The sequence below is a fragment of the Protopterus annectens genome, chromosome 16.part0 (genome assembly GCF_019279795.1).
Source record: "Protopterus annectens isolate FY-2018-M chromosome 16.part0, PAN1.0, whole genome shotgun sequence".
NCBI classification, from domain to species: Eukaryota; Metazoa; Chordata; order Ceratodontiformes; family Protopteridae; genus Protopterus; species Protopterus annectens.
This window is the reverse complement of record NC_056750.1, coordinates 360,012,141-360,039,799: the sequence shown is the minus strand read 5'-3', so window position 1 is coordinate 360,039,799 and position 27,659 is coordinate 360,012,141. Positions and strand designations below refer to the sequence as shown.

Genomic DNA, 27,659 nt, shown 5'->3' with positions numbered 1-27,659 from the left:
GAATTTTACAGTGCCAGCTTTTAACTCCAAAAAAGGAATATTGCAATAAAGTGAATAATTGATACTTTCCCTGAATAGCTGTGAATTTTGTATGTTAGAATGATGCAAGTTTTCTTTCTACATGCCATTTTACAAAGGAGTTAAACTACTACTGAATTTGCAGCACAGGTAAAACAAAGTTGTGTGTAGAAAGAGAATTTTTATCATTCTAACATATAACCTTCACAGCATACCGCTCAACTGTCCAGATTTTCAAGGAATGTCCAGACTTTTGTATCATATTTTTGGTCTTTTCCTCATAAAATGTGTGGTTTTCTGGCAATTTACTGAGTAATGAAGTCACTAAATAAGACATACATCTGATATGCAGACTTCATATCCCTTATAAAATACATGCTAACACAAATCCTGTTATTCTACCAACTTTCTAAGCTTATAAGAGCAAAATTTAAACTCTGTCCCTATTTTTGGTCCTTCGTCCCTTCATTAATTCAGACTTTGTCCAGAATTCTTGTGCTAAAAGGTTGAGAGGTATGCCTCTGAAACATGCTCTAAAAGTTTAAAAAAATTATGTTCTCTGGAGCAACCTTCCTTATGTAGGAGTCTGATCATCTACACACTCATGCAGGCACACACATACTCACGTACATGTACTCAAGAACACTCGCATACACACACTAGCATGCACTTACTTGAGCGCATTCGCAGATAACTGGGCACAAACACACTTTCTCTTTCTTAGACAAAAAGAGTGTGATGTCCCTCTATACATACATGCATGGCACACGTACTCACATACACGCACTCTGGCAAACTCACATATATGCACTCATGCTCACTGACATATACATATTCATTTGCGAACACTCACATACATGCTCTCATGCAACACTCTGACAACCAGAAGCACTCTCTCACACACACACACACACACACACACACACACACACACACACACACACACACACACACACACACACACTCTCTCTCTCTCTCGCTTTGGGGAAAGGAATTTGATGTCCCTTTTGCAGCACAAACACAGCATTCTTAATAATAATAATAATAATAATAGTAATAATAAAAAAAAAAACAATCTGAGCCAGGACTCTAGTGTGGGCACCATTCATGATTTTATTTAAAGTGGGAGGGGTGTACTCCTTCTCCCTCGCCCTATGGTTCTGGCGCCCTTGCACGAAGGGCTTCATGTTCAAACTTGTCTTGTAGTCTGCTCAGCTTCAGCTGTCTGACAGTTTGGGCACATTGAAAGTGTTCTGATGTTTCGGAAGCTGGCCAGCTGGTATATATAGCTAAGGTTACTGCAGAAGTGATCATTCAAACATCTACTGTTGTGCTAAGTTTTACTTTCACAACTGTACTTTACCATGCAGTGGGTGAAAAATGAAAGTTAAATGGTAAAATCTTTCATGGGAATTTCTTAGGCCAAATACAAAAGCTTCAATGGGCCATACTGGGGCCCATGGGCTGCCTGTTGGACTCCCCAGTTCTAATGGTACTCAATGTCTTTGACAGTTAGTGCATCTTAAGCCTGTAGTGGGTCTGTAACTTTACACCTATCCTTGATAACCTGTCATGTTGAGGCACTATTACCCAAGGCCTTTGAAATCTTATGCCTTCATTGCTTTCCCATGAATCCTAATATAATGTGTCAGATGTAGCACAGAAATCCATGAATCCTTAACTCTGTGACCTATCAAAATACCTTAGGGAGTCTGATGATGTATTCCACTGGCTACAGTCATTTCAGCATTGTAATCCCTGCAGAACCCACCCACTTCATCCCGATTGCCATAACCGTCTTATTGTCATTGTCTAACATACACAGCTTAGCATGGAAACAACACAGCCCCCCTGTCCTATCAGCAGGCCAAGTAAGGTGTGAACTGTCTGTCACGATGGTCATAAAAGCTTAGTTACAGAAGAATGTGGTGTGCTATATTTTAACATGTTCATCCATTTGTGCTGCAAAACAAATTGTGACTGTTTATGAGAATCTTGAATATTTATTTATTTACTTTATTTAAATTTGTTAATGGGGTAGAACACTGATCAAAAAAAAAAAATAAAATTTCCATCTCAACCTGGAGAGAAGCAAAAACGTGTGCACATTACCATATTTAAGTTAATTATGATGATCATGCAGTACAGGTTATGCATATCTATCTATTTATCATTCTATTTATCATATATATATAAAAATGGACACCTTAAATTGTTCAAATGGTGGTTTGGTCAACAGCCGTTTCTGGCTGCCTAATTTGGTCAGCAAGAAAGCCTGTTGACTTTTGTGTGAGATTGCTGTGATACTGGGCTTCAGGAATATGCCCCTTTTCCCAGGTATTATGGGTAACCTCACATATATCCACTTTTTGGAAAGCGTTTTGCGACCAGTAGTGAACAAGTTCCCATCTATCTTGAAGGATACACACCATCTTTTGGAGAGTTTACAATCAGTACAACTTGATATATCATCATCACAGTACCTCTTAATTACATTAGATGTAGAAAGTTTATTTACATCAATTCCTAACGATGTAGGTGTACAATATGTCAGAGAGCTCCTAACTAAGGAAACATCATTCACTAATGCCAGGAATATACTGGTTTGTCAACTACTAGACATTATACTGACAAATAATGTTTTTTCATTTGGCGATTTGTATTACTTGCAACAATGGGGGGTGGCCATGGGCACCCCCTGTGCAAATACATACGCCAATTTCGTAGTATATTGGTGGGAGAAATTATACTTGTTTAACCATGAGCTATTTAAGTCAGTTAGATATTGTAAACGTTTTGTGGATGATATACTCATCATTTGGCAGGGCTCTATTGACATGTTTGATGCATTCTTGGAATATTTGCAGACTACCACTAATTTCCTTAGGTTTACTAAAGAATATTCACCTAGGGAGATACACTTTTTGGATGTCACACTTAGACTAACAAGTAGAGGGACTGTTACATCTTCACTATACAGGAAACCTGTCTGGAAGAATGCCATTTTGACCTACGATAGTATGCACCCTAGGCATACTTTTCAAGGTATAGTGAGGAGTCAGTTCATCAGGATTTCTAGATTGTGTGCAGATTCAGATGATCTGAAGAAGGAAGCGGATTTTTTGGAAATATTGTTTAAGAATAGAGGATATGATTCTAAGATGGTTAGAGGTATAAGACAAGATGTTCTGGGTGACACATATCCTGCGCACATTGGTAACAACATATCTACTTTAAGTACACAAGCATATATAAAGGCTGATAAGACTAGGAATAGAGAAGATAAGATCAATTATATTATGAGGTATACCAGTGATGTTAACAACATACGGCAAATTATTTCTAGTAACTGGCATATCCTTACCATGCATACACATATTAGGGATATCATAGGTAACAGACCTAGGTTTCAATATAGGAATAGTGATAATTTAAAATTGATTTTATGTCAAGATTATGGTGTTACAAATGACAAAAGTAAGACAATAATGAGTAAATTCTTGACACAGGGAACTTACCCATGCTATCATTGTAACAGGTGTAACTGTATTTCTAAAATACAGCCATATAAACATCCCTATATGGACTATATTTTTACCCCTGTTTTTATGCCAATTGCAACAGTACCAATATAGTATACTTAGCTACTTGCATGGCATGCCAAGCGTTTTATGTAGGTTTCACAAAAAGGAGATTACGTGACCGTATATACAATCATCAATATGACATCCGCAAGAAAGACGAAACTAACGCGTTAGCAAGACATATTATGGAATGCCCCACTTATAACTTTAGTTTCAGAGTGTTGCAATTGGTTCAATATAACAAACGAGGGGGTAATATAGAAAATGAGTTAGCTTTGGCAGAACTCCACTGGATTATAAAATTAGCAGCACATTTACCTCCTGGTATCAATAACTTCCTCTCTATAAAACCTGTATTAATGGGGAGAAAATAAATAATACACATATATACTTTCCATGTTTTTATACAAAGATTTTTTATTCCTAATTATGTTTTTGGTGAACATTCATTTGGAATAGTAAATATAACAACTTTTTGTTCACTTTATCAGTAGACATATGCCAGTATATTACTAGCGAATATATATGTTTTAATTAGATTCATATTCTTCTTTTTCTATTTATATTTAACAATTCATCATTGATTATTTAATGGATAGTGTATAGACATACCTATTGTTTTTATATTAGGGTAGAATTCCATTTGATAGCTTGTATTATATATTTCTTTGTTTTGACATTATTGTCTGGGCATTTATATATGTGTATATTTATACATGCCCTTTTAGTACCTAGTGCTGTCATGATATTTCCTTATATCTATTTCTAGATAAAGCACTAGTTACATCATTAATATGAGAGATATAAACATGCATTTATTTGTTCTACTCATATATTTGTAACTTTATTTATATACATTTATATATATGTATGTATATTCAAATGCATTTTTATATGTGCATTTTTATGTGCATTTTTTATGTGCATTTTTAGTTTTTCTATATATATATATATTTTGAGATAATTCATGAAATAGTTACCATTAAGAATAAAATTAAATATATTAGGTAGCCAAAGTATTAATTTTGAGCGTTATTATCATAGGTGCATTTTTTAATGATTACTAAAAGAATGATTTCCTATTACTGTTTTAAAGCAGGACATACATTATATGTTATCATTTATGTTTAGCATCAACATTTCATTTATGCATCAGGTAACAATATACCAGAACCATCATATAAATGTTATATATAATATTACATAGTTTTTGTATATATATAATTATTACACAATTGCATATATTAATTTGTGAATAAGTATGTATACATTCATATTTATTTTATTTTACTTATTTATTTATGTTATTTATTTATTTACTCACTTATATCAGGTTTACAGCTTAGTAAGTTGTTTGATAATATATTAACAAAGAGTCACATATATAAAGAGAGAGCTACATTAAGCTATTTAGTTAATAGCAACCATCTGTTTTCACTGTTGGCTCTCACAAAAGGTAGACATCAGCACTTTTAATGGATTTATTAATGCATATTAATCAATGAGTTTTTGATATAAGCACTTTAATACAAATTGTATAATTGATGTCATCAGTTGGAAATCCCGCCACATTTAGTATTTAAATGCACTTTTGTATGTAAAAGTTATCTGAAGAAGCGTAGCTTGAACTACGCGAAAGCGCTCATCATTTTCTTCAATAAACTGGCATTCGTTTTTATATTGTGTCTACTGCTTGAATAATTCAGTTCATAGAAGAAGATACACATCGTGGCTGGACATCTTACTACTTTCTATTCAAATTGTGACTGTTTATGAGAATCTCGAATATTTATTTATTTACTTTATTTAAATTTGTTAATGGGGTAGAACACTGATCAAAAAAAAAAAAGAAAATTTCCATCTCAACCTGGAGAGAAGCAAAAACGTGTGCACATTACCAAATTTAAGTTAATTATGATGATCATGCAGTACAGGTTATGCATATCTATCTATTTATCATTCTATTTATCATATATATAAAAATGGACACCTTAAATTGTTCAAATGGTGGTTTGGTCAACAGCCGTTTCTGGCTGCCTAATTTGGTCAACAAGAAAGCCTGTTGACTTTTGTGTGAGATTGCTGTGATACTGGGCTTCAGGAATATGCCCCTTTTCCCAGGTATTATGCAAACGCTGAATCTGGTATGTTTAATCAGTAGGGGGTGTAGGTGGTGCAGCTTTCCCCTCTACGGAATTCATTGTTTTCATTTTTTTTTTTTTTTCATTTTCCTAAAGCAGTGGGGTGTGTGAGGTAGGTCAATTTGAGGTTTTGGTATTTTCAGGTATTTTGACAAAGAAGCTAGTTAGCAAGAGAGTCAAATGTTGAGTTTTCTTGAGCCTTGAGCTGAACATTTAGGTGGACTTTATGAAGTAGGAGGTTCCAGGTCTAGCATCTAAGTAGCAGTTGTGTGAGTGAAAGAAGTGGTGAATATAAGTGTTTCTTATTTGATTAAGGACTCTGTAATAGCTAAGAGATTAGGGTTATGAAGAGGAATTAACTTGGTGTATTTTGTTTTGTATGCCTTGCACATTTATTAGGAAGCAGGTGAAGGGGAGTGGGACCAATGTTGGATTTAATAGTACCTCTGAGATTATAAACCATAGCCTTGTACTTGATAAGTTCAATAAACTTAACTTTGGTGATTACAGCACAGTTTGTTTCAGAATCTGCTTATTGGATTGAGCCTTTCAAATCGATGCTAACAACAGTCTGTCTGACTGTAAAGGCAACACTGACCACCGGAGTCACCTCAAGGCTCTGTCTTAGGTCCCCCACCTATTTCCTCTGTGTTTTAATATCACATTTGAGTTACCCATCCACAAGTTACTGATGTATCCAGATGATATTCTTCTGGTGCAAGCTCACATACACCTTGAATCCCTACATTAAGTAATACTGTCTCAATTTACAGACCTGTGCAACTTATTCTATGCAAATAAACGTCAAGTGAAAAGCACCAAGAAAAGTGTCATGCTTTTCTCTACCACAAACAAGTTGTCATCCGTCTCTACAATGTGCATAAAAGACTCCAAAGGGAATTGCATACCAAATGTTACATAGCAGAAATATATTGGTGTATCAATGGACCTGTCACTAAAGTGCATTGTTCACCTAGATATTGTTACTTTCAAAACTCTGACACAACTAAAACTGTGGTACAGACTCTTGCACCTTTTACCTGTCTATAGCCAAATGTGTGCTAATTCCCAGACTTGAATAGGCCTTTCCAATTGTTGCCCTTAACTCGGCAAATAACACCCAAAAACTCCAAGTAGCTGAAAACTGAATATTTAGCTTTGTTCTCCATGCTGCTATGCATTCTCACTGCTGCATTCTGTATGATGAGGCTCGCTGGCTGCTCATTACTAATAGAGACACTTATTTAGTAAGTAATCTGTTGATTAAAATTCTAACACTAGAATGTTTCCTTGCCTTAAAAGAATTATGATTAGAAAACAAAGCAGCTCCCTTAGACGCAGCCAAGAAAATTCACTCACATTAATCTAACCCAGAATAAAAGTCGGGGATAAATATGTGATAGTACGGGAAATACTCAAGGCCCCAAAAAAGGGTGGGAGAGTGAAAGAAGACTGCAGGTCTTTTTGTAAATTGTTATTGGGGAGTTTAACAGTAGGTGAATTGTTGCATTAAAAGTTATTAAATGAACTGGAGTATTGTTTATAGTATAGAAAATAGCTGAGTGTATAATTCCTGTTTCTGGGCTGGACTGATTATCTAACTTTATACCTTAAGAGTTTGTGAATATATACACTCTTATTATGAAACAAGTATATTTAGCCAGTGGGGAAAAAGTCTGTGCACCATACATGAGGTGTGCATAAGTTGCAATAAGTTTGAATCCAGAAGATTTTTAATAAAGAGTAATGTTTTAAATAAAAACAAAAAACTTACTATTGGAGAAAAAGCCATGTTCAATTAGTACAAACAAAAGCCAGGAGAAGAATCCAGGTTCACCTGCTTTTGAGACAATGGCTAATGTTTCTACTAAGTCATCTTAGCTTATTGATTACTGTTCCCTTTGATTTTTCTTACAGTATGTTTGTACCCTAATCAGGAGATCATTTCACTTACCCAGTTATCAAACTGTAAATAAACAAATGAAATAAAATACTTTGCAAAAGTATTGGAGCGATATTCATAAACATGAACATTTTTTTGAGAGAGCTTAAGTGTGTTTGTATTGAGGATATGATTGAGCTGATGTTATTTTGGATGAGAAGGGAGACTTTGGAGTATTGTTTGGGTGTAGTGTAATGGAGGATTTTGTTGGTATTGTGGACTGCTAGAGAAAGTGGAGAGGAGTGGGCAGTACTTAAATATTTGTTGGAAGGAGTGAGGGGGAGTGACGAAGTTGCAAGAGTGCTAGAGTAGTAAAGTTATGTGGAATGTATGTTAAGAGACGAGTGATAAGGGTAAAGTTAGAAATGTATAGAGGGAAGTTTGCTATGTTGAGAACTGTGATAGTTTTGTTTATGAATCGAGAGAGTTGGTGACATTTAACACGATACCCCAACCCCATGTAGAAAAAATAGGAAAAAGGGGACTGATGATGATGATTATGTTTATGAATTATAGATGTTTGAGTACTGAGTGTATTTATTGTGGAGAATAGGAATAGGTGATGTTGAGATAAAGGTATGTGAAAGAAAAATGGGGAAAAATGCACAGCAGTTTTATAATTAGTGTAAGTTTAATAAATGTAAATTAGTAACAGAGTATATTTGGAGAGAATTGATTAAAACGTATGCATAGGAGGTACTGGTGAATTGTTTCTAACTAGTAAGTTGATTGGAAAATCAGTTTTGTGCAAGTATGGTGAATGACAGGTATGCCATTAAGGAGGGGAATGTGCACAGGTGGTTGGAGAGAGTAATGATGTGGTGGTGGAAGGTGAGCAAAGTAGGCACAGTTCCCAGGACAGTTGGGAGGGGGCGGTAGTCGGAGTTTTCATGCAGGAGCACCTCACGGAGTATGGTCAGTACAGAGCTTTCAACTAAGTAAGAATCACTGGCTTATCTATTATGCTTTTGGTGCTAAAATTATATGAAAGAAGGAGTGATCTAACAAATGATTTGAAACCACAAGGACTCATATTCCATAAGCGTAAGCATGCAAGTTTTTTAAGGCAAAAAGAAAGAAAAAAAAAAACTGGATGTAAAGGAAATTTCCTTTTGGCTACACAATTCTAATGTAATGCAGTCAAATGGTCAAAGCCCAGACCAGACCTGTCAGTATAGACCCAAAAATAAAAAAGAAGTCACAACAACAAAAAAATAAATGCTAGGTGCAAGGGAAAGAAAGCTTATATATATGCAGGGTCGGTCCTCTCCCTTTAGACTTGAGTGGTGTTTTAGTATCAGTTAAATAGACAGGACCGGTATAACCAACCAAAAATGCCCAGTAGAGATAGGAAATGCACCAGAGAGAGGTATCTCTCTGCCTTATCAGTCAGCCAGTGTCCCGTTGAATCCCCAAGAAATGTATAGTAGACACTCTAAATAACTGGTAGACAGAAGTTCATTTCTCAGTCCTTTATTATTTCATCCAAGTGCTACTTAGTGTTACAGAAGATTTCAGGGTTTAATCACTGTTTTTATTGTATAGTAAATGGGAGTGGCTAGGGCCAACAGCCAGTCAGCAGTTGTAGGTTTATAAGAGTGGGCTGAATCCTTTATTCAAATTCGTGCTGAAAGGTGAGCCCAGTCCTTGCACTCCCATTGGATTATCAGAGAGGTCATAAACCACCAATCAGAATTGTTAAAATTCCATCTATAGTTTAAATAAGCCACCAATCAGAATGGTTAGAATTCCCTTTATAGTTTAAATAACTTTTTATCATTCAGTCACTAAAATGCAATGAGTAAAATGCAGTGTGTAAAAAATAAGTTATTGTACTCACCATAATGTTCCATGTGTGTTGTCCACCTCCCCTTCATTCTTAACTGGTTGGGACAGCGTCTCTAGCACCATATATCTAGTGCAGCTCACGGGAGAAGATTCTTCAGAACAGTGGACCCAAAAGATGCCCTGTTCCTGGAGGCCAAATCCACTTTGTAATGAGTGATAAAGGTATGAGGCCTTGCCCATGTTACTACAGCACAACTGGTATCAATTGGTAATCTCACCCAAAGGCACAGGAAATTGCTATGGCTCTTGTAGAATGGCCTTTTACTTTTTCAGGAAGTTATTTGTTTTGAGATTTGTAAATAAAAGTAATGCAATCTGATAGCCATTTTGAAGGTGTGACTTTTGATACAGGAGCACCTTTCTTGTAGTCTGAAAATGATACCAATAATTGGTCAGATTTTCTGAAATCCTTTGTAAGTAGAAGCATAATTGCCTATGTACATCTAGTTGGTGCAGCATATATTCTGCCTTGTTGCCATAGTTGGGGGAAAAAACTGGTAGGTCTTTGGATTTGTTCAAATTAGATTCTGAGCAAACTTTGGGTAGAAAGGATGGGTTTGTTCATAGGGATACTCCATCTTTGTGGAAAGGCATGTAGGGGGGCTTTATTGACAATGTCTGTAGCTCTGAGACTCTTCTAGCAGAAGTGATGGCTATCAAAAGGATCGTCTTCCAGTTTAGAAACTTTAGATCACAGGATTATGCAGGTTCAAAAGGGGAAATAATCAAATAGGATAGAACAAAATTTAGGTCCCATGTCGCTGAAAGGACTATAATAAGATAGTTCCCTTAATAAAAGCTTTGCAAAGTCTGTGTGACTTCACATTTGGCCCCGATTCACCTTTGTGGACGTTGGATATCGCTGCTAACTGAACTTGAATAGTAACCGCAGCTGTGCCTTCATTAAATTGCTTTGGCAAGAACTCAAGAATGGAAGGTATAGGGGTAGAGAAGGGATCAGTGTGGTTATTCAAAGCCCAAGAAGAAATCCATTTGCTCATTGAAGCCTTATGAGATGAGATCAAAATATGTTTGACTGATGGGGACAGGTTAGGGGGCCTGGCTATGTTTGGAATTGGAGCAGCCAAGCTGTCAGTTTGAGGGATTGAAGGAAGGGGCGGAGCATCCCTGATGCATGAATCAGAAGGTCTGGAACTGGGACCAGATTCCATGGCTCCTACTGAAGGTGAGGCCAAAGGAAGGGGAACCAGACTTGATGAGGCGATGTTTATCAAATTCCTTACCAAGGAATTGGCTTTCTGAACAACTTTGCGTATCAACGGAAAGGGAGGAAAGTCATAGAGGAGACTCGAGGGCCAATTGTGAACAAGTGCATCCCTTTGTGACTTCCCCAGAGGGGGATAAGGGCAAGATAGCTGCTGCATTTGGCATTCATGGACATGGCAAACAGGTCGCAGCAAGGCTGGTCCCATTTGTGGAAAATCATCTCCACTACTACTTGTTTTAGGGACCACTAGTGAAGCATCAGAATTGATGTGCTGAGTTTGTCTGCTATCACATTGGATTTCCTCAGGATGTGAGTTACTATCAAAAAACGGGAGGAGGTCACCCACTGCCATACTCTGAGGACCTCCCGGCAAAGGGGGTAAGACCTGGTCCCTCCGTGTTTATGAACCACACAACCGACATGCTTGTCTGTATTGCAATAGTTCCTAGTGGAAAAGAGTCTTGGAATGCTTGTCACTCTAGAAGCATCACCCTCATCTCTAGGGACATTGATGTGCAAATGGGCCTCATAATCATGCCAAGTGCCTTAGACTGTCTTTCCCAGATAAAACCCTCCCACACACCCTACCTGGGAAGTGTCCCTGGTCACCATGGCTAAAGGTTGTGGAAGAGCAAAGGGTCAACCTAATGTCACATGAGTGGAGTGAAGCCACCAACGATGGTCTTTCTTGCAAGATTCTGTTATCATAATTTGGTGGGATGTGGGTAAAGAGTAGCTACTGCAGGATTCTCATATGCAGTCATGCTAATGTAATCAAATTTATTGCTGCTGCCATGGTCCCCAAGATTTTTAGAACAGTTTTAGCTTGTACTTTTTTCTTTGAAAGTCGGAAGTTAACTTGGGGCTACAGGACTTTAACTCTTTCGAGCGGAAGTTTTGCCATCATTTTTGTTGTATCTAGATCTGTTCCTATAAAAATGACACATTGAGATGGCAACAAGGCAGATTTTATTTAATTTATTGTGATTCCTAGGTGAGAGCAGAGCTGTAATGTGGTGTCTCTTGCTTTTATTCATAGATGCTTGGTGGTGGCAGTTAGGAGCCAGTCATCTAGGTACGGAAACACTCGGTAGCCTAGGCATCTCAAGTGAGTCGTGACCACTGCCATACACTTGGTGAACACTCTGGGGGCTGTAGTGAGACCAAAGGGCAGAGCTCGAAACTGGTAATGACTGGGTCCCAGCTCAAAACGCAAATGACTCCTGCATCGCCTGTCCATTTTTATGTGGTAGTACACATCCTGGTGGTCTATAGAGCACATTCAATCATCTTTTCCCAGAAAAGGGAGTATTGACTGTAGTGTTCCCATCCGCAACTTTACTTTTCTTACACATTTGTTTAATCTGCTGAGATCCAGGATGGGTCTCCAGTCCCCTGTTTTCTCTGGATCTAAAAAGAACCTTGAATAAGTTTCAGATCCTATTTGGTTTGCAGGGACTGTTTGGATGACTCTTTGTCTAGCAACTTTTGTATTTCTAGAGTTGCCTGTTCCCTTTGACTGGGTGGAATGTCCAGGATGTTCTTTATGTTTGGGATGGGGAAGGAAAAGAGTATAGAGTAGCCTCCGGATACGATGCTTTGTACCCATTTGTCTTTTGTTATTTTTAGCCAGGCTTCCGTTACAAAGATAAGCGACCCCCGACTGCCTCCAGAGATGGACAGATGGTCCCTCTTTCAGGAGAGCTGAAAGGGCTTACCATGAAGTTATTCCCTGTTGCCTTGATTCTGCAGACCCCCCTCTGCAGCATGGTCAACATCTTCCATTACTGCTTCCCCCTCTGCCCCTGGGGGAAGAATCACCATGTGTGTCCTGAAAAGCTCTTTGGGATTTTCGGAACCACATTTTTCCTCCCTTTTGGGTAAGGTCTAGAAGGTAGGGAAAATGGACTCTTACGGCAGAGAGAGTTTTTACTTCTTACTCACACCTGATTAATGCGTCTCCAACTTTTGGCCCAAACAAGGATGAGCCATCAAAAGGGGCATTAACAAAGAAGATTTAAAGGGCTCCACAAAGTCACAGAAGCACATCCAGGAAGGTCTCCTTAGGGGAATTCCTGAACCTGCTGCCCTACTCGCTCCATCTGCTGCATAAGAAATGAGTCTCATGGAGGAGTTGACCACTTGAGACAATGCTACAATTGTCTCATGTACACAGACAACCCTCTCCTCCTCCCAACAAACACAAATACATGTGAGAGATGCAACTATATAGCCAAACTGGAGGCTGAACTCTCTCAACTCAGGGCTGGCATGACCAGACAGGAGGAGGTGGTAACCATACATACAACAAACCCAGTCCCACATAGACCTACCACAACTGCAAACCAAACACATAAAAACACAAAGACATACTCGGAGGCTCTAATAAAAAACTTACCAAAACAACAGAGGCTTCCAAAGCAGACATCCAAAAATCCACCACCTCAAAACAAAACACATGCAACACATACTTCAATAAATCAGTGTGTCAATCAATCACAGCCCTTAAGGCCAAACACCATGCCGGATACACTAGTAATAGGTGACTCTATAGTCAGACACACTGATGTCCCGCTTACCAGGCTGAACAAGGAGAGGGTGACTGTGAGCTGCCTATCAGGAGCTAGGATCCGCCACATAACACATGCACTCAGGTCACTCCAAAGCAATTACAAATATGACTCCGTCATTGTCCATGCTGGCATGAATGACCGGAGACATACCTCCCTGGACTACATGAAAAGAGACATAGAGGAGCTCTCTGATTATGTAGCCCAGGCTGGTATGACCCTGACCCTGAGCAGCATCTTGCCCTCACCAAGAATGATGCCACAATACAAAGACAAGATGATCAGCTTTAATAATTGGCTCAAGTACTGGTGTCATTCTAAGGGGATCCAATGTCTGTCTGCCTGGGATGACATGTTGGACAAGCCACACTGCTTCGCAAGGGACGGCTTGCACCTGTCACCACTGGGCTTCCAGATATTGGCTAAGGCTCTTGCCACCCCCATAGTGCCTTTTTTAGGCAAGGCTCAAAAGACAAACCCACCTCCTTAGAAAACAGAAATGGAAAAAAAACTAAGGGTAATGCTGCTCAACGCCAGAAGTCTAAATCTCAAGATGCAGGCACTCGATGCACTCCTCAGTATGGAGAACATCGACGTCTGTGCAGTAACTGAAACCTGGTTCAAGGCTCCTGAGAGCACCCCAGCGCTACCAGGCTGTACCTCGTATCATGCTTTTCAGCCCCAAAACCCGGGCCGAACCACAAAGGGAGGGGGAGTGTCCATATTCATCAAGGACACCCACACCTCCAGGTTAGTAGCAACACATGAAGCATCGGAGACCATACAGGTGCAACTAACCATAGGCAAAACTGCTATACAACTGGTAGCATGTTACAGACCACCCTCCCAATCTCAGGAACCCCACTCAACCTTCCTGAAGACATTGGAGGATATGAATTTATCACAAAATACCATCATACTGGGAGACTTCAACTACCCAAACATAGATTGGGTACATTATTCTAGCCCTAACACTCTAGCCCAAAGGTTCCTGGAATTCATAAATTCAAATGCACTGGAACAACTAGTCACCTCTCCCACTAGTGGAGATAATATACTAGACCTGATCATCACAAACATGGGGACAAAATGCTCCACACCGGAGGTATACCCCTCACTAGTGAGATCTGACCACAAACTAATCACCCTGGATATACATATCCCACCTCCACCCCCAGCACAAAAGACCACAGTGAAAAACTTCTCAAAAGCAGACTTCACTCTTCTTAAGACTGGGATGGTATCCTTTAAGCCCACTGGGCCAGTGGATACCACATCCCACAATGCCGAATCCTTCACAAATGCTTTCTATGGACATCTCCAAGAATGCATGGATCATGCAATCCCAAATAAATCCAAGTCCTTCTCCACCAAAGGCAAGCGTCCTGTCTGGTGGACCTCAGCCATTAACAAATTGTATAACAAAAGAAGGAAGCTACTGCATGACAGAGCAAAATCCCATAAAGTGAAGACATCTCTGATCAACACTAGCAGAAAACTACGTTCTCTTATAAAAACATCCAAGGCCAACTTTGAGAGAAAAATCGCTAAGGACAGTAAAGATAACCACAAAGCCTTCTTCAGCTATGTTAGAAACCTGGGCGGAAACCCTCAGATATGCTCAGAGTTCACAACAACAAAAAATACACTGAACCCACAGATATTGCCAACATTCTGGCTGACAGGTTCAGTGCAAATTTCTCCCCTCCCTCACCCCCAAAAGAAGAAATACTTATCCCAGCTGAATGTAATCTCCCTGTCATCTCAGATGTTCAAGTGAGAGCCGCCCTCAACAAAGCTAAAAACACAGCATCAATGGGACCTGACGGTATCCCGGGTTGCGTGCTACGTGAACTCCAAGAGGAGCTAAACTCGCACATAAAAATGTTATTTAACCTTAGCCTTACTACTGGATATGTACCTGAACACTGGCGTACAGCAACAGTGGTCCCACTCCACAAAGGGGGTACCTCTACAGACCCTGGGAACTACCGCCCCATAAGCTTAACCAGCCTAGTCTGCAAAGCTATGGAAAGAATCATCATGGAACTCATAAACAGAGACATTGGGGACCTACAGACACTTGACCCCACCCAGTTCGACTTTTGTGAAGGGCAGATCCTGCCTTTTGAACCTGGTTGACTTTTTCAAAACAGTCACTAGAGCCATTGATGAGGGCAAAGCAGTCCATACAGCCTACCTGGACTTGGCTAAGGCCTTCAACACAATACCCCACTCAGGCATCATAGATAAGCTCAACAGCTTAAACGTAAACCCTTATGTCACTAGATGGGTTGCAAACTGGCTAAAGGACAGAACCCATAAAGTTAAAATCGCTGGAGCAATGTCAGACTCAAAGCCAGTCACAAGTGGTGTCCCACAGGGATCTGTCCTGGGACCCCTCTTGTTCGGCATTTATTTCTCAGATGTTAAAGCAAACATGGGAGGGTTGTGGCTGACAAAGTTCGCAGATGACTGCAAACTAGGCGCCATAGTCGATACACCAGCGGACACATACATCCTACAAAAGGCCTCACAGAAACGGACAACTGGTGCCGGAGTCATGGCCTTAAACTAAATGCCAAAACTGTATAGTCATCCCCTTTGGGAAAAACAAAGTACCCACAAATTATCACATAGACAGCAACCCACTGAGTATGGAAAAAGTAATCGGAGACCTAGGGACCCAAGTCGACAGCGACCTCTCATTTGACACCCACGTTGCCAAAGTGGTTAGAAAAACATTCTACCTTGCACACCTTATCATGAAGGGATTCACATCCAGATCCAAGGATGTCATTGTACCCCTATACTCCTCCCTCATCAGACCCATGATTGAGTATAATGCCCCATTTGGTATGTACCTCACCCGGCATTTGCAACAGCTAGAGAGACCACAAAAATACCTCACCAAGAGGATCAAGGGTCTCCAACATATGTCTTATTCTGCCAGACTAAAGAAACTTCAGCTCTATTCAGTAGCATACCGCCTGCTCAGAGGTGATCTCTGCCTGAAGTACAAGTTCCTGATTGGACATGCTCCACCTCAAAAAATCCAAATCCATCAGAACCACGAGAGCTAAAGACTTAAACCTTGGTACAAGTATGAATAGGACATGCTGGAGGGATAGATTCATAACCCAGAGGCTTCCCATGCTCTGGAGCAAGATCCCAGTTCATGTTAGACAGAGCCCCTCACTGACTCTCTTCAAGAGAAATCTTGATGAGTGGATGGGAGATCGTAAGTTTACCCCAGGGGTCACATCTGTGTCACTACTAGACAGGGGCACAGTAAACTAATTCTATTATATAAGGGGACCTTCACTGTGTCACTACTAGACAGAGGCACAGTATTCTAAATCTATTCTGTGCATTTTTGTACCATTTCATGGGGCGGCGAAAGCCACATCACTATGGCTAGGCTTACAAATGCCCCAGGGCAGATAGCCTAGTACTAAACTATGAATTTAAGGTGGAGAGCTGAGGAGGAAACCTTCTCTGATACCCCTTCAGCTACTGAACCTTCAAGAGTATCTCCTAGCTCTTTCAGGAGATCTCTATGAAGTTTGTTAAAGTGGATGAGATAATTCAGTGACCTGAGTGCAAAGGTCTCTGAAGAAAAGTTGTACTTTCAATATCTGTCCATCGTACATGACTCCTTGTTTGGTGGATGGACAGATGAGGACTTCTCTGAAAGTTCCTTTTTGGTAGCTGCCGCCACCACCATAACACCAACTGGGGAACTTTTTATAAGAAAATTCTTATCTGTGGGGGGTGTTATGAATTTATTTGGCCTCCAGGGAACAGGCTCCACTGAGTCTTTTCGACAAACTAGATCCATCAGTTCATGAAAAGGGAGAGACACCCAAGTGGCAGAAATGCGAGACCCAAAAGCCTTCAGGTATACAGACTGCTCCTCAGAAGGGTTGCTGGACTTCCAGTCACCTCTCTATTTAAGAATCTCCAGGATGTCTGCGAAGGAGGCATCCTCAGAGGGCAACCGTGGGGACCCTTCTGACTCGTCAAGGTCTGTATCAGATGTGACGGACTCCCCTGGGGAGTCTAAATGTTTCCTCTTTTAAAGTCTCTTACGAGGGACCTCTTCAGAAGTGTATTCTGGAGAGGTTTCAGAATAGAGGGGTGAACCAAATGGGGCATCCTGAGGCCTGGGTGCTCTGCATGTCTGTGGATGGAGTGGTGCCAAGACAGATACTGGTACCTTTGGGGGAAGAATGTCAGGACCTGAGAGTAGATCTGTCCGTGGAGACAGCACTCTCCTCCTCACCTTGAAAGCCACCCCCCCCCCCCAATCTGAGGAAACCTCTGGCTTTGAATAGCTAAAAGGCATCCCCGGAACTAAGGGGGTTGGCTCCGAGGCCGATGTAGGAGCCAAGCTCACTCATGCCAAAGTCCTGAGAGGCAAGTTCAGATCCGACAACTTTCTGATCCGACTCTCCTCCCTGGACCCGACCGGAGAATGTCGGTTCCTAGACTCCTTGAGTTCAGATGGAACCAAGGATATCGGAGCAGTAGTTGGGCCTGAAGATCCTGGTGTAGGTCTTGGGTCTAATGGTTCCCTACAAATCAGTTTCAGACACTCCAGCTCTGAGGTCCCAGATCAGATTGGAGGAGGAATCGATGGTGAAGGGGGTAGTCTTGGTCGGTTCCAAATCACACTGAGTTGGAGCCGACAGCAGTTTGGCAAGTGCCGGTATCCTTGATAGCCTCCACACCACAGAATTCACATCATCATCATCATCATCAGAGAGGCTCCTAGAGGATCAAGAAGAGGGAGTAGGATATCTAGCAGACTGAAGCAAAGGGGGGATCTCAAAGTAGGAGAAACCGGCTCCAGTTCTGGGGACCGGGTACATAGGTGAAACTCCATCAGCGCCGAAACCACAGAAGGAGCCGAGGTAATAGGTTTTTTGGGCCCAACAGTCTTTGGGTCCAAAGATGATATTTAGACAATTTTTTGACATCTCCAAATGAGCACTGGAAGAGGATCTGGAAGATGGAGATTTTGACGATTTTGAAGTACCCTTACCTCCTTCAATTCCTTCTGTGAAGCGGGTCTTCAGCAAACCTCTCAAAATAAGCTTATTTTTTCTCTCAAGCAAAAATCTATGGCTGAATGTATGGCAGATGGCACATGATTCCTGTAAATGGACTGCTCCAAGGCAGTATACTCAAACAGTGTGACCATCAGTCAATGACATTTTTGATTACACCCTGACCCAGATAGTTTAGTTTCATTAGGGAACTTAGACATTATGGCTGTCATTAACAACAACAACTACTATAACAGCTAATTACTAACCAAGAAAAAAATATATATACATTTTTTTAACTAACACAACAAGAATAAAATAAGCACTGCAATTTAGGCAGATAAAAGGCAGTTCTCTAAGCTAAAAGAATCTAGCCCTCTAACTTAAATGAGCTTGCCGGGCAAATTAAGGGAAAAATACCTGAAGTTTACAGAGCTAACTTAAATGAGCCTGTAGAAGGTAAAAACTAAAAGGAAGCCCTCTAACTAAAAACAGGCTTAGAAAATATAAATTTTAGCCGGGATAGGGAAGAGAAAAAAGCCTAGAGAAAGAAACAATGGACAGCAGCAAACAACCAACAGAAGCAAACACACAAACTTAGTTTAAATGTATGTAATAAACACTAGAAAGCTATGTATGTATTTTTAAACTACAATTATCCAAAAAACAAGGAAAGAAAAAAATTCCACTTAGCTATAGCCAGAATGGAAGCATGCAATCTTGTTTAGTGGCAAACGACATCTGGAGAGCTTTTCTAGGGTATGATGGTATAGGGTTACAGCCATAAGCTATTGAAAGACCTCGAGCTTTTGTATAAGGCCGAGTCTTAACTGAGGATCTTAACCTAACCAGTTAAGAATGAAGGTGAGATAGGACAGTGGCACATCAGGAGTTTCCACAAACCAAAGTAATTTAATTCACATGTTAAGAGTGTCAGATGGGTGCCTAAGTAAGTTAAATACGCTAAACATTTGTGGGACTTTCAAATTTCTTCAGGGATGCAATATTACTCTAATGGGAACTTTCAGTAAGTTTCTAATAGGTTTTTAACCAAAAAATTAATAATTCTAGAGATTCAAGTTAATAATCAAAACTGAGAAATAAATCCACGGACCTGAATAGGAACCACTGAACTTTTTATTTAATTGAGTGCTTTCATCAGGCATTCGCCTCAAGACTTCATCAGAATAAATGAAATTAATTAAACATATTCATTAAATACAAAAATGCTCCTATCACATGTCAAACCTATACATGCCAATTGGTTAAAACCTAACACTAAAAATTTAAAACCAAGCCTCCTATTCCAAACATATATCTAATTACTAAATAAAACATACATAGTCTAACAACATTTATAAAAGTTGTGCCAAGTAATTAACATTACAATCAATTCATGATTAAATTAGACTCGTAACCTAAATCATGGTGAATACAGTAGATGTAAAAATATATTAATGCAACCAGTACATTTTTATTCAATACAACTAAAATGAAAATCAGACTTAAGTTTTAAATAACTTGAAATGGATAATATATCAATTTAAACCATAATTATTAGTAGCATTGCATCTCAATAGACAGTTTTTACAAGATTTCAAGAAAACAAGAAAATTTATAAAACAAATGGTAGCTATTTTGCGTTGTACTTCATCCATGAGCCATAAAGAAAACTAATCTGTACAGGTTGATATGCCCTTGTTGAAAAGTACAATAACATAGAGATTTAACTGAAAGTTGCTTTCTTTTGTTAAGTGCAGACTGAGTGTTCAAAACACATGAGTGATGCAGTAGCAACTCTTTACCATACTCTTCTATTTTACACCTTCATCCCATGAACATCAACTCTCCTCCTCACTTTTGGACATTTGTAACCCAAAGCCACTACACTCTAGGATATCTCAACAGCGAGGCAAAAGCTGTGGATTGCAGCTCGCATTTAGTGAGCAGTATGAGATTTTTTTTATTCTGTGTACTAGCCTTGCTTCCTTAAAGGCTGGATCATGTGATATAATACTTGCTACTCTGAGCCATTCCAGGTGCACATTTCCACATTGACATGAGGCTAAGCTGAACTGCTCTACTCTCCAAATTCACATGTCATAGGAGCTGCACTCCAGGCTTTTGCTAAGTTGACAGGGCAATTCTGTGGTAAGACTTCACCCATTTCTTTCCATAAGAATGACAGGCTGGCATTGGACCCCATCCTTCCTCAGCTGGCTTTTCTAGTATATGGGTTAGGAGGTTAAAACACCTGATGAATAGTTAAGGCCAGAGCCTCTACATAGCAGAACTTACCAGGCCTTTCTATAGTTTTGTGTTTATATGGTAAGTGAAGCACTTGTGTAACAAATGTTTATTGTTATCCCAATTTATTTTTCAACAGCAAATGAAACTAGAAGAATTTGGGAGGCCTAAGAAAGATGGTGAAGTGAAAGTCAGTTCTGTAGTACAGAGAACGAAGCAAGACAGGTGAGTTGACTGTTCCCTGTGTAAATGCTTGCCTACATTGTTGAGATCAAGTCACCTGTCTTTCATAGTATGAGATATGCAACAGTAGATAATGGTATGTTTACTTAAAATTAGGAATACATAACAGCTAAATATCTAATGTTAAGCTGAAGACAGTTTTACCAAAATAAGGTATGTTCTTCCTGATTGAGAAAAACAAACACAAACAAATATCAACATTTTCAGGGGACCCATTTAGCCTGTAAGCATATAACTATTTTAGAGTGTGTTACAGTTGCAAAAAGGGAAAATTTCTTTATCTTATAAATTGACCTCCACTAAAGTAGACTGTTTACCCAAAACTTTTCTTTTTCCTCTTTTTAACCAGATAGCCAAACCAGTTTTGTTTTATTGACTCATCAACCCTAACTTAATCTGCCTAAGCAGGTAACACTGAAATTTGTATGAAGGGCTTTGGTACTTACGACATCTTTATAAGGTGATAGCAAAAAAAAAAAAAAAAGTGCATCCATCCACCTTCTCAAAATAATTTGTGTCTGAAAACCCTGTTTTATTGGGATTAGCCACAGGATCTCTTAGGATGAAATTAGAAACCCAAAGAAATTCTTCAGGTAGCAGTAACGAAGGATAAAGTGAAAATCAGCGAAGACTGTACATTTATTTCTTTTGTCCACAGTCTACAAGTAAATCATCACTACTTTGAGTGAAGTTGGGCAGGCGTGATGTTTCTTTGTCCCTTTTATTTTATTTTTTTTGTTTGGGGGTTGTGATTAATGGTTGGATGCATTTTTGGATGTGTTTGCAGTGCCCCAGTTTGAGTAATTATTCTGTAAAGAGAGCACTGGAAGTAATTATAAGTTACAGTATGTTGCAGCTCACATCAAAAGATGATGCCTCCATTCATTTCATGATGCGGTACATAACCACTGTGAAAGCAACATAGGGCAGATATGCTTTAAAGTTTAACAGAGGTATCTGAATTATGGTCATATCTTTTCATTTATAAAACATTACAGGATCTTACTTGAATACATTTTTCCACATTTCTTAAACAATACACACTCCCAGTGTTTGCCTTTCCATCCATTTCAGTGAAGTAAAGTGCATGAAAAACAGGAGTAATTGCAAACAACTTATAAACACGAAAATAATAAAAAAGGACATGATTCCATAGCACTCCCAGCCCCTCAGCCTTGAATTACAGTTATGGATGCCCCTTTTCTCTTTGCTTTTACTAGCCTTTGTACAGGTTTGAAAATAAGAGTCAAAGGATTCAAGCAAAAGTTCTCATTAGAAGTTGGAAAATAAGAACTGAAGTAGAGTTAAGATGTAAGATTAAAAAGTTATAATATTGATATTCAGTGGTACGTTAAAGAGGATCTGTGAAACAGATCGGCCTTTAGGGTTCTGTTGAAATACTCCATGGTAAGCTTTGATTTAAATAAATAAGATAATTCATTTCAAAGGCAAGAGGCTTAACAAACAAAATGAAGCACAGGAATCGGTGGTAACCCTTTGTTGAAGAAACAGGAGGGGTTGGGCTTCCTATCACAAATGCAAAACATAAAAACTGTAGGTTGGAAAAGTAAACTGAAATTTAAACAATAAAAAAGTGTATTTAAACTTGCTGTTATATTATTGAAGAGTTGTATTTTAAGGGGCTTTGCCTTGCTGTTTATATGTAGTATTTGGTAATATATACTAACTCCAAGGTTACTGTACCTTGGAGTCAGGGCAATACAAGTTGCCACAACCATGGAATACTGTAGTATATATTCTCTACTTTTCTACTTGTAGTGTCACCAATTTTTGGACTGCACTTAACAGAATTTCAATAGGTATTTGAGGAACTGGGCTAGCTGGTAGGCACTAGGGACTCCTTTACATAGGAAGGGCCTCTGCTTTGAAAGCTTTTGGTATGTTAATATGATTCCTTGTATTTAGCTTTCCTGGCCATTAATAGCACAGACTGAGTACTGTGGGTCTTTTAAACAAATTCATCTCATCAACAAATGGACTACAACATTTTGCAAATGACTAAGGACACATGTATCAGCTCCTTGGTAAAAGGTATTATGTTATGCATATCACATGGATTCTGATTTATGCCCTGCCTTTGAGAGGTCCCTGATAGTAAAATAAATAAATAAATAAAATCCTTACTGAACACAGTATCATCATATGGTAGAACATGATTTTTAACTTCAGATGAAAAGGGATCCTTGAGCAAAAACTGGTCATTGATTATTATGCCAAAATTACTCACCTTACAAGAGGAACTAATCCCTCAAATAAAACAGCTATACAATCTCAGCCTCACTACAGGATATGTGCCCACAGAATGGCGTACAGCAACAGTGGTCCCACTCCACAAAGGTGGAGCCTCTACGGACCCTGGAAACTATCGCCCCATAAGCCTGACTAGCTTAGTCTGCAAGGCTATGGAGAGGATCATCATGGAGCTCATAAACAAAAACATTGGGGACCTACAGACACTAGATCCTACCCAGTTCGGCTTTGTCAAGGGCAGATCCTGCCTTTTAAACCTGGTTGACTTCTTCGAAACAGTCACCAAAGCCATAGATGAAGGGAAGGTAGTCCACACAGCCTATCTGGACCTTGCAAAGGCATTTGACACAATACCCCACTCGGGCATCATAGATAAGCTATACAGCTTAAATATAAACCCCTATGTCACAAGATGGGTCGCAAACTGGCTCAAAGACAGAACCCACAGAGTGAGAGTTGCTGGAGCCATGTCAGACTGGTCACAAGTGGCGTCCCACAGGGTTCTGTCCTGGGACCACTCTTGTTCGGTATATACTTTTCCGAGGTACAGGCAAACATGGGAGGACTATGGCTCACCAAGTTCGCAGACGACTGCAAACTGGGTGCCATAATCAACTCTCCAGCTGGCACAAACATCCTTCAAAAAGGTCTCTCAGAGACAGATAACTGGTGCCAGCGCCATGGTTTAAAGCTAAATGCCAAAAAATGTATAGTCATATCCTTTGGCAAAAACAATGTGCCCACAAATTACCACATAGGCGGAAACCTAGTAAGTACAGAGAAAGTTATTAGGGACCTGGGGACCCAAGTTGATAGCAATCTCTCCTTTGAAAACCACATTGCCAAAGTGGTTAGAAAGACCTTCTACATAGCCCACCTCATCACAAAGGGTTTCACATCTAGAAAAAAGAGAGGTAATCGTGCCCCTTTATTCATCCCTCATCAGGCCCATCAAAGAATACAATGCCCCTTTTGGGATGTACCTTACCCGACACCTGCAGCAATTAGAAAGACCCCAAAAGTATCTCACCAAGAGGATCAAGGGTCTCAAACAGATGCCATATGCTGCTCGGTTAAAAAACTCCAGCTCTGCTCAGTTGCATACCGCCTACTTCAAGGCAATCTATGCCTGACATACAAATCTATGTCAAATCCAGAATTAATGGACATGCTCCACCTCAGTAAATCTAAATCCCTTAGAGCCACACGCTCGAGGGACTTGAACCTCAGCACAGAAATAAATAGAACTTGCTGGAGGGACAGGTTCATAACCCAGAGGCTCCCTTCGCTCTGGAATAGAATTCCAGTTCATGTGAGGCAGAGCACCTCACTGAATCTCTTCAAGAAGAATCTCGATAGGTGGATGGGTGATCGTAGGTGTGTCCCAGGGATTACTCCCGTGTCACTATTAGACAGAGGCACAGTAAACCAAACCTTAAAAAGGGCACAGTATACTCAAATCAAGGGGTGGCGTAAGCCATACAGAATCGGGCTAGGCTTATAATTGCCCCAGGGCAGATAGCCTAGTATGAACCTAAGACATAAACTCTAGATCATTTTGTGAAAAATGCAGAGAGTTATGGAGGACCATAAGATTGCATGTATAGGTCACTGCTTCTGCCTTGGTCAGGTTGAATTTCAACCTGCTACCTGCCTTCAGTTTAGATCAGCATCCAAATTTCCAGTAGTTATATGACACCTGTTGCATTAATAATAGAAAGAATGGTGAGCTGGGTATCATCTGTATACAACTATGTCACCCCACTGCTTTGAATGACATCTATGAACAGCTGAGTGCTAAAAGAAGGGCCCAAAGAATGCCACAGTGCTTATGCTAGTCTGAGAAAACTTAAGCCCAGAAAACTCAGAAAAAGCTCAGAGAGTTTAGAGTAAGGGACTTTCCAGTCAGTGGATTTAAAAAACAAAATGTATTTGGGTATTTTACCAATATCCAACAAAGCGGCAGGTGCCCGTGGAACCCTTGCACGGCAAAAGCAAAATAAACAGCAACCAACAAAAAAGCCAGCAAGTGTTGGTAGTAACCATATCAAAAAAGCATTTATTGACAAGAGGGAAGAAGACCCCCCCCTGAAATACTGCTATTGTAGATACCAATAGCAGAAAAAGCTTTAGACAAAAAAGCAATAATTTGCAATAGTTTCCAAACCGGTTTCGGCTCCTCTGAGCCTTCTTCAGTGAAATACAAAAATGAAAAAACAGAGTATCACAATACATACATATATATATGGATTGGTCCAACCCACGGTCCAATCCAAACACAGAATTCACAATTGGTCATTAAGACCAGGTGCAAACAAAGCTCCAAGTTTGATAATCCATTTTTTCTCCTTGGAGCTAAGTAATTCCTGCCAGAACTGTTTATCATTACATTTCCCCCTAATACAATCAATAACAACAAATTTATATGAAGCAGATACATGTAGCAAACAGTGTTTGTATAAAGCATTACTAGTACGTTTCTTTTTGATATCACTTAAATGCTCACAAATTCTGAAACGGAAAGCTCGAGAAGTCTTTCCAACATAGAAAGCAGAACATGTGCAGGTCACCAAATAGATGACCCACTCAGTATTACAGTTAGCCCAAAACTTTATATCAAAAACTTGTGAGGTATTTTTACTGGTGAATTCATTAGTGCGTGAAACACGAATGCAAAATGAACAATGCCCACAGGGAATACATCCAACAATGGGTTTCCCTAAAATAGACCGCTGAATTGGTTCAGAAAAATCTACACCCACTCTCTTATAATGACTCAATTTTGAACCAATGGTTTGTCCCCTTCTGAATGAAAAAGAACAATGATCTGGCAACATAGAATAAAGTTTTGAATCAGCTTTAAGAATGTTCCAATGTCTCTGTATGATGTTTTTAAAGCCCTGTGTATTACGTCCGTATGTGGTTACCAAACGTAAAGGTTGCAACTGCTGACAATTGCTCTTATCTTTATATATTAATAAATCTTCCCTGTTTAAACTAGACACAGATCTTTTAGCAAGATGTACCGAACCTGGACGATATCCCCTCTTAATGAATCTACAAGTCAAATCATCTTGGGCATCAAGGAAGGATTGTTGGCTAGAACAGATTCTCCTGGCTCTAAGAAACTGGGATTTTGGTATATTTTGGATGACATGTTGTGGGTGGAAGCTGGTAGCATGTAATATTGAATTAAATTCAGGGAATTTCCTGAACATCCTGGAGGATAGAGTGTTGTCCTGATTCCTAATGATTTCTACATCGAGAAATACTATCCTTGATTTATGATAAGTCAATTTAAATTCAATCCCCCATATGTTGTTATTCAGGTATTCAAGAAATTCCATAAGGTATTGTTCATCAGCTTTCCACACCAACCAACAGTCATCCAAATACCGGCGCCAAATATCCATCTCACACATATATATATTATGTGTGACATCATAAATCACAATCTCTTCAATATATGCCATAAACAGATCTGCATATATGGGTGCAAAAGATGCACCCATAGCAGTACCCTGCTTCTGCCAATAGCAAAGATTCTGAAAATAAAAAACATTGCTTGACAGCACATATTCTGTAAGGCATACCAGAAAAGTGTTAAATCCAGATGGATATAGACCTGATCTAGCCAACCAATAATCCAACGCTTGTAAACCCCAATGAGGAATGTTGGTATAAAGAGAGGTAATGTCCAGGGTACATAATAGCCAATGAGATTGAAGTTGGGAGTTATTGATAATATCCAAGAATTGGGTGGTGTCTTGAATCCTGGCTCTAATTTGACTCAATAACGGTTTTAAATGTAGAGTCAAATATTCTGATAGTGGTTCAGTGAGGGACCCATGTCCCAAGACAATTGGTCGCCCAGGTGGATGGGTGGCATGTTTGTGGATCTTGGGTAACAGATATAAATACTGTTTTTTCGGTGACCCAACCAATAGCTGTTCTTTAACATCTTGAGTAATAATGCCTTCATCCACTGCCTTGGTTAAAAAACCATCAATCTGGCACTTGAAATGGGAAGAAGGATCCACAAGCATCTGCCGATAATATTGTTTGTCACCCAATTGTCTCATAGCCTCACCATCATAAGCAATTTTATCTAATATCACCACCGCTCCACCTTTATCAGCTGGAATAATAACCAAGTTTTTGTTACTAATCAATTCCTCCAAACAACATAGTTCCTCAGTGGTCAAATTGTTATAAGTGACTGGAAAGTCTTTAAGATGACAATGTATGTCCCGAAGGACATTTTTTTGAAATACCCCTACTAAATGATTCATAGGTGGAGTAAAGGTGGATTTTTTGAATCTAAAGTTACCAACTGTATCACCAGGCACATTAGAGACATTGCTATCAAAGAACACCTTCAAGTTTAGTATACAACAAAAATTGATGACATCCTGAGCCAGAGACTGTTCGGAGACAAAAAACCCTGGGACAAAATTGAGCCCTTTGTTTAATAATCTAATTTGTGCATTGGTTAAATCAACAGATGAAATGTTGT

At 39.5% G+C, this 27,659-nt stretch overlaps 1 protein-coding gene across 1 annotated transcript in view; it reads left to right on the top strand.

The window, feature by feature from the left end:
- VAV2 (vav guanine nucleotide exchange factor 2) overlaps positions 1 to 27,659 on the top strand; it is a 3,316,635-nt gene that overhangs the window by 2,552,448 nt on the left and 736,528 nt on the right. The window contains exon 14 of the mRNA XM_044058536.1: positions 20,769 to 20,854. Within this exon, the coding sequence (XP_043914471.1) occupies positions 20,769 to 20,854 (86 nt within the window). The remainder of the gene's footprint in view (positions 1 to 20,768; positions 20,855 to 27,659) is intronic.